A 10930-nucleotide genomic window follows, 5' to 3' on the forward strand; every position below is an offset into this window, starting at 1 on the left:
TCATTTTGAGTTGTATTTACATGATTTTTTATGTTTTATGAATCATGGAGAAAGTATTTTGAGTATTTTGAAAATACAAAATTACTCCACTCTAAAGTATCTTGTTACAAATTCCATTTGAATTTTTTCAGCCCTGCCAAATACAAATTACAAAATACTCAAAAGTAATTGAAATACACATTTAAAATACAAGTAACAGAAATACTGGCCATCTGTGTACAAGTTTACATTATCTGTAATCTATACAGGAATGTAGAGAAATGTTGGATTCCCATTTATATAACACTGACCGTTAAACTCATAAGGCCTTGGCTCCACTTGGAAATGAGTATTGAAATTGTCGAAATCTTGAGTGATTTTTAATATGTGCAGAAAAACAAATAAATGTATATGTTGTGCTCTCATTCATCAGTGTTAACAATTTTCCATATCAGAATTATCAAGAGTATTACCATTCCAAGTATGTCACACAAGTTCAACACTTTTATCATTGTCAAAACAAAGACTACAATAATCGAAGCCAGTTAATTTTCATATATGCCCCGACCTTTATTAAAGTGCAATATAAAAAACACAATAAAACTCTTCCCAATACAGTAAATAAGTATTACCCACTCTGGGGATCAAAACATAAAAGGATCGTTTTCAAGAGGGGGAATGTGATAAAGTTATTACACTGATACAGGAAGCCATAAGTTTTTTTTTTGGATTTTTAAGTGCTTTATATTGTAGCATTCGTATGAATAAATTGCACATTCATCCACTCAGAAAGAGACATTCTGCATCATATAATTTTTTAATCCTCTGAATATAAGCTGCACTGTCTCATCCCCTTTTTCCTTTTAGTCATTTAGACATCAGTAGACTTTTGCAGTCAAATGTTTTCACCTGGTTTCCAAGTGCACCTGCATTTCAAGAAGGGTCTCACTGTACCTGATATGGCCCCAATACCTGTGTAATTACACTGTATTTACTGCATACACACATATAGCTACATTGTACTTACAACTGTTTGTACTTAAAGTCTATTTGTGGCTTGTGTAGTTACACTTGTGTAACAACCACAATGTGTATATACACAGCAGTCACAATGTGATTGATTACAGTGTAAATACGCTGTTACTGGGAACAAAGGAAAAGAGGTCTTAAGGGATCAAAGGAAAAAAGGATAGAGAGGGAAGACAAGAAGGACTGAGAACTAACGATGGTTCCATCAGTTTTGTTTGCATGCCTGGGGACAGTGAGCAGTGTCACAGACAGACCACAAAATTTTTTTGGCTTGAAAGCAAACCATGCCTCCTGATCTGCACATGGTCACCCGGAGATGTTACAGGGTAATGCTACAACTCATCAGATCAAAGCACCTGCTAATGAAAGCACATGTTAAAGTCAATGAGTATGTGATCTACACCCCTCCCATCCCCCCACCAAAAATATCAATACAAACAAAGACAGCTAGCCAAAGTCAACAAGGAGGTATATCAGATAAAAACTCAACTACAAATGCGTCCCCAATGTCTCTTGTAACATAGGAAAATACAACTTAAAAGTAGTCTCTGTATAAATACTGGGGATACAAAAGTTTATTGATTGTCAGCATTAGCAATTAATGTCTAAAGGCAAACAGCATTGATGTAATATGGAAAATTGGTGAAGCTGACAACTGGACAACCATAGTGCCAGGCCTCAACTAACTTGGTCACATTAGCAATAACCTTTATTGCAAATTTCAAGGCATGTGATACCAGTTTAGCTTTTTCCTGTTGTTATTTATCCTGTTGTTTATATGTTCGAGATCCTTCATGTGTGCCACTTTGTGCTATCCGTAACACTGTGCCTGAACTCGAAAATACTGTTTCGCAAAATATATTGCGGTCAAAACTGCTACAACAGAAAGACTCGAGTGTCTATGCTGCATTTTCTTGCTGTAAACTTTTTAATTGACAAATTGCCATCCCACTCTTCCCTTGCTTTTGATCTTATTTCAATTAGCTAATCTGAGATCTGAAATCACTTATAATCAGCATGTTGTTTCACAGCCAAGTGGCCAGTTGGACAAGCATGAGTACGTGTGGGATCTTTCCCTTAAGAATTTTTTAAAGAATTTTACTTAAGAGATCCAGTCATCATTTCAAAACAGCTATTTCGTGTGCGCTTTCTCTCAGTGATGGTAATGGTTATGACAATAACATTAAAAGGTGCTATAACCTAAATGTTGGTTGCGTTCCAAGGTATTGTATGCTGTTGTCAAATGATCTCCTGCCAAATGTGACAGCTGTCATGATGCACTTGTTGCACACTGTAGTATATTTTGCAGTTGGTATCAGAAACTTGGTGTCAGAATGCCCCCTGTTGTATGCCTCACAAGACAGAGTGGTCTTTACATCACATCTGAATATAACTAAGTACCTGTCCTTTTGTACCATTTTCAGCAGTGAACTTGGAAGACACTCTAAAACCATTGCTCTGAACGACTGGATAATCTGATCATTTTACCATTTTAAAATTAAGATAAATCCCTCCCCTGAACTATTACTGAAATTCTGTGATATTCAAGGTTACCTTGCTGTCAATTAACACGGTGACATAAGAGACTCCAAACTGCAAGTAAACATCCTGGAACTTTGAGATCAAATGCAATGCAATCATTGTTAACAGCTGAGGAGATTGTAGTTTGAAAAGTCGACATTGTCTCCCCCTGTGGTTGGAAGACCAAAATGCAGTATATCAAGTGGAGAAAAACGCACTCCCTGATAGTACTAGCTGCAGGTCAAGCTGAACACAGACCTGGGCAAACAGAGAGGAAGCACAGAGACAGATCACTCCTGTACTGACTGTGGTGTAAATGCTGGGCTGGGTTCTTGATGGAGGAGGGGAACAGGGTACATGAAGATACATGCGCTTGTCAAATGATGTGCCAAGCAGCCAGTGAGGGATCATTGGAAACTGAATTGTGAAAGCGATCACACTTTTTCCTTTAAGCCATGGATTTCAGACTAAAAAAAATAAAATAAAGGAATAAGAAGAAAATACTACAAGAGGAAATTTAACAATACATGAGAACAGTGAACATCTATGCTGAAAGAAAACAGAAAATGATAAACAAAGATGTGGTTGATGTAACAGAACTTGAGTGGTACAGTGTTCGCCTGACAAATCTGTCTGTCAGGGGCTAGGGTGGGGCTCTGCAGTGCTCGGTGTATCAGTGTCTCCATGTGCAGCAGTGACCTTGGTCCTCCAGGCCACCAGGGGGCAGATCACAGTGTCACCAGGCTGCCAGCCCCCTCGTCGCACAAGCCTGTGGAGAATCTCCAACTTTTCTTTGTTTATTCTTTTCTACATTTTTCTTGCTTCCTCTGTCAAGGGGATTAGGACCCTACCCGGATGCCTGGGATGAAGGGCAAACCAGATGGCACCTTGCGCTTGTATTCCAAATAGTCCTCTCCAAAGAAGTGGATCAGGGAGATCTCCTCCTCCTCAATGCGCTCCCGGAAGAAGCGCCAGCTGGCCAGTGTGTAGCCCACCAGGCACACAGGGTTGCACAGCAATACCTGCAACAGACAGGATCACACACACTGTTACACACAGTATACATACATGCACACACACACATAGGGTGATGTACTCACAGAGTTACGCTCGCATTTACAAAGTGTTTCACGCACGCAGGGTTACGAACAGACACGAGTAGGGCTGTATCAAATGCCATTTTTTGCCATTCGAATGTTAGCCAACCTTTTTCGAGCAAAGCTTCGAATGCCTGTGACGTGACGTCATCGTTTTGGCCTGTTGTTTCTGCAATGCGTAAGTGACCAAATGAATGTAACAAACAGTTCTGTTAACAAAAGTTCCAGCATTTGCTTTAGTGTACGCAATTATTCCTGTACAATTTCGTGACACATAATTCATTCCGTAAACTGCTGACTCACGGAATGTACTGGACCAAAGCCTTTTCGTGCACATCATACCTTCATTAATATAGCTTATGAACGTAATTAATTTTGTACTTAAGCAAAACACTGATGTCCATGAAAGTTCAAGCAGCCTTTGCTTTCGTGGACGGAATGCCTTCTGTACCTGTGGAGTCATGGAATATATTGTGCTAAATCCCTTTCGTGTACATCATACTTTCAGTAATATAGCAAAACAGTTAAGAGGACAAAATGAACATTCGCTAACGCTAAATGCTAACGCATTTGTGTTTTTTGTGGACAAAACGCATTACGGTGTTACATGGTTTTGTAATGAATTCATGCGTTTTGTAGCACAGAAGGCATTCTACGAATAAGGGTCTGTTACACTTGGCGCCCCACAGTTTATTGGCTAAATTTCTTGTATTACAGTAGCAATGACCTTAAAACTGCAACTGAGTACCCATCCTAATAATCGAATGCTTAATTTCACAATCGAATGCCAGTTCAATGAACGAAGCTTCGAATTTTTCAGTACAGCCCTAGACACGAAGTTGCACAGTACCACCTAAATACACACAAGCACGCACGCACGCACACACATACACATAGGGTTACACACAGAACTATGCACGCATTTACATAGTGTCTTTGTGTGCTGCAGGTTACACAACTGCAGCACACAAAGACACATACAGACACACACACACAGGGAGTGTGTCTGTCTTTTTGTATACACGTCTGTGTGTGTGTATATGTGTGTATATGTGTGTGTGTGTGTGTGTGTGTGTGTGTGTGTGCACGCCTGTGTGGGCGTCTGTGTGAGTGTGTAAGAGCATGTCTGTATTCATCTGTGAGTGCATGCAACTGTGCCCTGTTAAACTGGGAGAACCTGAGTGCCGACGCTCCAGCAGAACCAGCCCACGTAGGAAGGGTGTCTGAAGCAGGAGTAAACGCCGCTGGTCACCAGGACGTGGCTCTGTGCCTTCTCGTTCTGGACAATGTGGTTGAAGTTGGACCCAGCAGTCAGCATGGCCAACTTGCGCAGGAACTCCCCAAAGAGCACCATCACCAGCCCCACCAGACTGATCCACCTCAGCTGCTTCAGCTCTACAGAACACAGTACTTCATCACTCAATATACCACCATACAGAGGCATGTTACTGCATCAAACAATATACTACAATTTACAGGTACAGGTGTAGATATACATTTACATATTATATCAGGTGTGTGTCTGGACGCAGTAACTTTTGATCATATAAATCTGTGGTGATATACATGGGTAAATGGTTGGATGGATGGATGGATGGATGGATAAAGATGTAGATACACAGAGAGACAGACATACTTGATATGAGCTGTCGGATCTTGCTGTGTGAACTGACCTGGGATCAGGAGCTTCTCAGCAGTAAACTCCACCCAGGAGGACACGGCCGCCACAGTGTATTCCACGCTGTGATTGAGCAGGAACGAATCCAGCGACAGGCTACGTGGGTTGATGATGGCAGTCACCAGGTACTCCGAGTAGTGGAAGAAGCAGAGCGAACACATGTACCTGGGGGAACAGAGCGCCATGCATAAAACCTCTCCTTCCACAGCAACTGCAACTGTGTATATTAAGCACTAATATTAGGGGTCACTCCAAGTAGCTGCCCAGTCACAGAGTCATTTTGTTATTCCAGAAAACATGTCTGGGATCTCTGGGACTGCCCAAAAAGAAATAAAAAATGTTACCATTATCACCTTAATACAGGCATTAGAGTGCACTCTATCAGCTTTGCATATAAAGCTATATCAGCCTACACCATTTCCTCCAACTTTTCAACCTTGTTGTTTTGTTTGAAGCTGTTATTATGAAAAACAAACAAAAAAAAACATTATAGCTAAATTCAAAAAAGAAGATAACTGTAAGTCAATGTTATAATGTCAGCTATTTACAGATATGCCTTGAAATTATTAAAAATGGTATGAAAGGGGAACGTTCTCATTCAATTAAAAAGACTCCATAATGTAAAGTTTAAACTGAAGCCATAGGAGGGTCAACACATCTTACAGACTAAGGTGGCATCTTACCAGCCAAAGTGGGTCCATGTTGTTTGACCAAAGCTTATCAACAAGCCACACCCAAAGGCAAAGCCCAGAAAGCAGGCTCGCACTGCAACCTGAAAAAGAAAAGGACAGGGAGAGGTGGGCTGTGCAAATATTGTAACTATGGGAACTCTTCAGTCTTATTTTGAAAGAAATTTAGAATGTAGCATCCAGTGGCATTCCAATGCCTTAATTAACTGTGGTACAATCTTAACCTGTGACAACCTGTCCCACTGAGAGAAAGAGAGAGAGAAAAATGCACTTCCATTTTCTGAGAGGCAGCGCAACCACTTGGTAAAAGACTCACAGGCGTGAAGCTACCACAGCAATCACTCTTTCAATGGCTCTTGCAACATGGTAGCTCCACACACTATAGTATGCATCTGACTCTCGCTGTTGTTGATGAATGAAAAGTTGTTTATCTATTCACAAACGTTGACATGTGGTCATCTATTGTCTTAAGACATACATTTAAAAGATCGGTAAAGTGTATTGTAAAGTACTGTAGACATTTAATGGAAACTAGCAGGGGTTTCTAGGATCTTGCCTTCTCATCTTGCCACCTGAAATTCAAAACGATTCTTGGGGAAAGTGATGGCAGTATTGATTTAATCAATCTAGATGTGTAACCGGTTATGTTTGAGACCAGAAACTGGTTCTATGGCAGAACCAGGGGAACAGGAAAAACATTCCCCTTTACTGCCGACGGAACCCACTAAAAATTAGGAAAATTAATATCAAACTACAATGTGGAACGCTAAATGCTTGATTGAAAAATAAATAATGAAAAACATATAGAATTAATCACCCTTCATAATAATGAGATATACAGACTGCCCAATCGAACTGTTAGTTAGTCGACTATCAAAGAGTAGCATGTAAAGTAGCCTAGCCTCTCTGCAAGCTACTTTTAAACCACCTCCAACACATAAAATGCTGGTTAGCACTCTGAGCTATCATACCGCTGCGAACAGACACGTGCCAGCTAGTAGATAAGCGATAGCTAACCACCTGCATGAACACACTCGATTAGACAAAATTGGTGTGAAGTCAACAGCTGCAGCTACCTGACAAACCAAAACTGCTGGCGAGATTCCCTGGAGCTAGTGAGTTAAGCGGGTCACTGGTGTGTCAGGACTTGTCAGCAAGCCTGTTAACGTTAGCTGATAATGTAAAATGACAGATCCCTGACCCACATCCTAATAGGATATAGAACCTAAGCAACAAACTGCCTAAGAAAAACAGACACGCAATGTGAAATCGTTTTAAAGGTAACATTCAGGGGAGAGATAACACGGGATGTATAGATACCGGTAATTGTTTTCAAAAATCAAACACAGAAATTAATATTATTTTTGCTAGGTAGCTAGCTAGCTTCTTACCTGATACAGAGGTCCTTTGTATATGAGTAGCAATAAGCCATTAGCAACCGCTATATAGACTGCAATGGCTATTTTACCCCTAATTCCAGTGAGACAGTCGAAAACCCAATCAATGTCTGATCCCACCGATACAATGAAAGGAATTAAAACAAAACCCAGGCCCAAAATAAAGCTTTTAATACTTACTCGCCCTTCTAACACTAACTTACTACCTGCCATGTTGGAAAACTGAGACTATGTTGAAGCATCGCGAGCCTTGTAATTCGACTCCTCCCCCTTAAACCTCTCCGGTGAGTTCACAGTCGGCCCACAGTCGTTGACTCTGAATCAGCATTCGCATTTTCCGTTGCACGCTAAAGCCCAGAAAGTAATGACAGAAATCTGACCCAGGGTCGGTTAATGGCGACGAAAGTTCCTGCCGCTGTCCCGTAGGTAACAGCATGAGGTGTCCCTACCTTTCAGTCCTGCAGATGAAACCGTGAAGCACACCATTGGGAACGGCCGAGAGTAGAAAAATGAGCATATCTACATAGTCACAGCATTTGGGTTTTAAAAGGTTTTATCATTTACGAAGCAACATAAAATGTATAGATTACTTAATTATTTTGTTGATAAAATATCACACTTTTTGTTAATAAAAATTGTGTTAACTTATTTCGAGCACTATGAAGTAAAGTATTAGCACCCATAAGTTCATCGTGCTATAACAAGTTAATTAAAAGTCGATGCTGTTAACTACACGCAAAGTACTAATGATAGCACACCGGTGAACCTCGCCACATATTTACCTTGGTTTCCTGTTCAAAGGTGCTGTGAAGACACTTGCGGACTTGGGCTGCGTTATGTCTGTGCACATCCACGTAGACTGTGCCTGTTCTCCGTAACAATGATTCTCTTAAGAATGGACGTTTTTGCGTGTATGTCAAGCACGAAAGGTTTTGCCATTCCACTTTCCCATTCAGTCCTTATTCAATCAAATCTTCATCTTCTAATTCTAACAATAATAATAATGATAATGATAACAATTAGTATTAAAGTGTTAGTTATAGAAGTAGTAGTCGCGGTTGTTGTATTTATTGCTAACTTTATTATGAATTTATTATCTCAGTTTTCAAAGCCAGTTATGGCTGAATGTAATGTCTTGCAAGTCCAGGTCGATGCGAAACAATTACATTTTTTTTCCATTTATAATTTCCAAAAATCGTTCCGAAGTAGATTAGGATTTTTTTACATCAAAATACCTTTACCTTGCTTTATCATTTCATCCAGTCATTCAACAAAAACACATTACACAAGGATGCACAATAATGTTATTTAATACATGGCTGTATATGGTATTGTTTTAGGAATTAATGACATTGTTATTCTTTTTATTGACACGTGCTGCGCGTAGACCACAGCCTCATCTTTTGGTACAATACTGTACTGTCAGAGGGCTCGGAGCACCACCCATATCAATCAATTAGCGAGAGATAAAACAATATGATTAATACCGTACTAGATATCTTGCAGTTATTTTCTCTCACCCCCAGAGGGAGCTATGACCAAAAAAGTCAATTAAAAAGCATGGCATAAAGGGCTGTAAGCCACACTCACCTGCCATCTTTGCATCTTTGAAATATGTGAACGTTCTCAAAGGTAACATTGCAACTGAGAGTGGGATTTCAGCATTGTTGCCAGATCGATAAAGCTTTTATTTTTTCCATCATACATTACTGACATACCCACTCTGAAATGTGTTTTGCTTAAGGCTCCCGTCATTCCCCCTCCCCTACCTCTACATCCCAGGTCAGCCCATTTACTTGCATCCTCCTGCCTGTGAAATGTATATGGCTTGGTCCCAGCTCTGCCTCTAGCCCATTTGTTTGTGTCAGCAGTGCACTCTGGAGTATAGCACATGGAAACCCAGTGGGCAGCACCCCTGCTGCTCTCTTTGCACTGTTTTCTCTCCTCATCGCTCCTTTTTGACCTTGACAAATTCTTGAATTTTGTCTTTGTGTTTGTTTTTCCTGCATTATATGGGCTATATATATAAGGTGCACACACACACACACACACACACACACACACACACACACACACACACACACACACACACTCATACTCGTGTGTGAGTATGTGTGTGTATGTATATCTTGCTGCTTGTAGGAAAGAGCCAAGATCAGCTGTTAAAGGAAAAATATTAAATTAACTCAATTTGTTCCTCCTTCTGTCTTATTCAAATGTTGCATGTGTGTATATACATACACACCTAACATTTTAATATGTTCAGTACTTCAGTTCTCTAAAATCATCCGCTACGTTCTCTAAACTGAAGCACCACCCCTTTTCTAAAGGTGAAGTGTTTGGCCCAATTTTATTTTCCCACTGTCCAGCCCGGAGACAAACTGTCTTTTTGCCTCTGGTGGGTCCGTGTGTAAATGAGCCTATTCTGGGCAGACCCCACTACTCTCCTGTGCACCTCAGAGTGTTGAGAATCATGGCGAGGAGGTCGCCCTACCGCACACAGGAGGACGCGTGTGATAAATCACGCGTGTAAGGTGGGAGCCGCTACTGGGATGGAAACGCAGGCCGATCCAGCTGAAAACAGCCGCGTTTAAAAATAGCGTCTCCTTTCGTGTTAAAGGTCAGTGGGTTCAGTCTCATTAAAAATCCATTTGTGGAAGCGAGGAAGGAATTAATTTATTAACACTTTGTTCTCCTCTGCTCACTGGTCATAAATCATCTCCCCCTTGCCTGGCCACTGGATTCTCTTTCAGCTCATCACTACCTTATTCCTCCCCTTTTATCCAGACTCAATGGCTTCATCATGGCTGGAGCAGGGTTCATTACCCAAACATACCATGAGGTTGATCTCACGAATTCCCTTCTTTTCCACTGCTATTTTGATTTCTCTCACTCTGAAATTAGGAGCAACCCTTCCTTCAGCGTTATACCTCAGATTTTGCTTGCTTTTCCCATTATACAGATGTATGCTATTCTTTGTTTTACTAACAGGGTGGTCACCATTAACCCACAAAAGAAAAAACTACATGGTCACTTCATGGCCACTTCAGACATCATATTTAGCACAGTTACTCTAGTCCTTATTTGTATCTATGCCACTCTGTCTTTCACTGATGGGTTTGTCAGTAACCTCAGCATGTAAGACAATGAATAATTCCTTGACAAAGAGATATGTCAGTTCAGATGCTAAAGAAAGCTTATGTAATGGTTATATTTGGTAGTTTATGTGTGTCACTACAAAGAAAGACCTAAGACCTCCCAAAGTCCATGAAATCAATCCTTTAGCAATTTCAGTCTGATTCCGATTGAGTCTGATTCATTCACCCTGAAACACCTTAACATTTACACATAATACAAGTAATATAGTGAATCACTAATGGAAGAAGAGTTTTTTATAACCATGCAATTTCATTTGGAACTTTTGACCTCATATAAATGTTGAAACTCCCACACTTTGACAAAAAGTAATAAGTTTAATTGTGGCTGTCTTGACACTACTGGTCACTGTGTTTAAAAAAGGCTGAAGTGAGAGGAATAGAT

The 10930-nt window shown here is 40.4% G+C and overlaps 1 protein-coding gene across 1 annotated transcript; it reads right to left on the bottom strand.

Moving 5' to 3' along the window:
• Positions 1-1512: 1512 nt before the first annotated feature.
• Positions 1513-7603, bottom strand: icmt (isoprenylcysteine carboxyl methyltransferase). Its single transcript, XM_036533650.1, has 5 exons — positions 7385-7603; positions 5988-6076; positions 5300-5469; positions 4804-5021; positions 1513-3551 (listed from the first exon to the last, which is right to left on the bottom strand). Exons 1-5 carry the CDS (start codon positions 7601-7603, stop codon positions 3369-3371), a joined length of 879 nt encoding a protein of 292 aa, XP_036389543.1. The 3' UTR covers positions 1513-3368.
• Positions 7604-10930: the final 3327 nt, after the last annotated feature.

This window comes from Megalops cyprinoides, chromosome 7 (assembly GCF_013368585.1).
Source record: "Megalops cyprinoides isolate fMegCyp1 chromosome 7, fMegCyp1.pri, whole genome shotgun sequence".
Lineage (NCBI taxonomy): Eukaryota > Metazoa > Chordata > Actinopteri > Elopiformes > Megalopidae > Megalops > Megalops cyprinoides.

Excerpts from the sequence above, each read along its gene's own strand:
- icmt (XM_036533650.1), bottom strand. The coding sequence starts at position 7,603 with ATGGCAGGTAGTAAGTTAGTGTTAGAAGGGCGAGTAAGTATTAAAAGC. Across the intron at positions 5,470-5,987 it reads ACATGGACCCACTTTGGCTG|GTACATGTGTTCGCTCTGCT; the intron begins GTAAGATGCCAC and ends CTGTTCCCCCAG. Across the intron at positions 3,552-4,803 it reads GCTGGAGCGTCGGCACTCAG|GTATTGCTGTGCAACCCTGT; the intron begins GTTCTCCCAGTT and ends TGTCTGTTGCAG.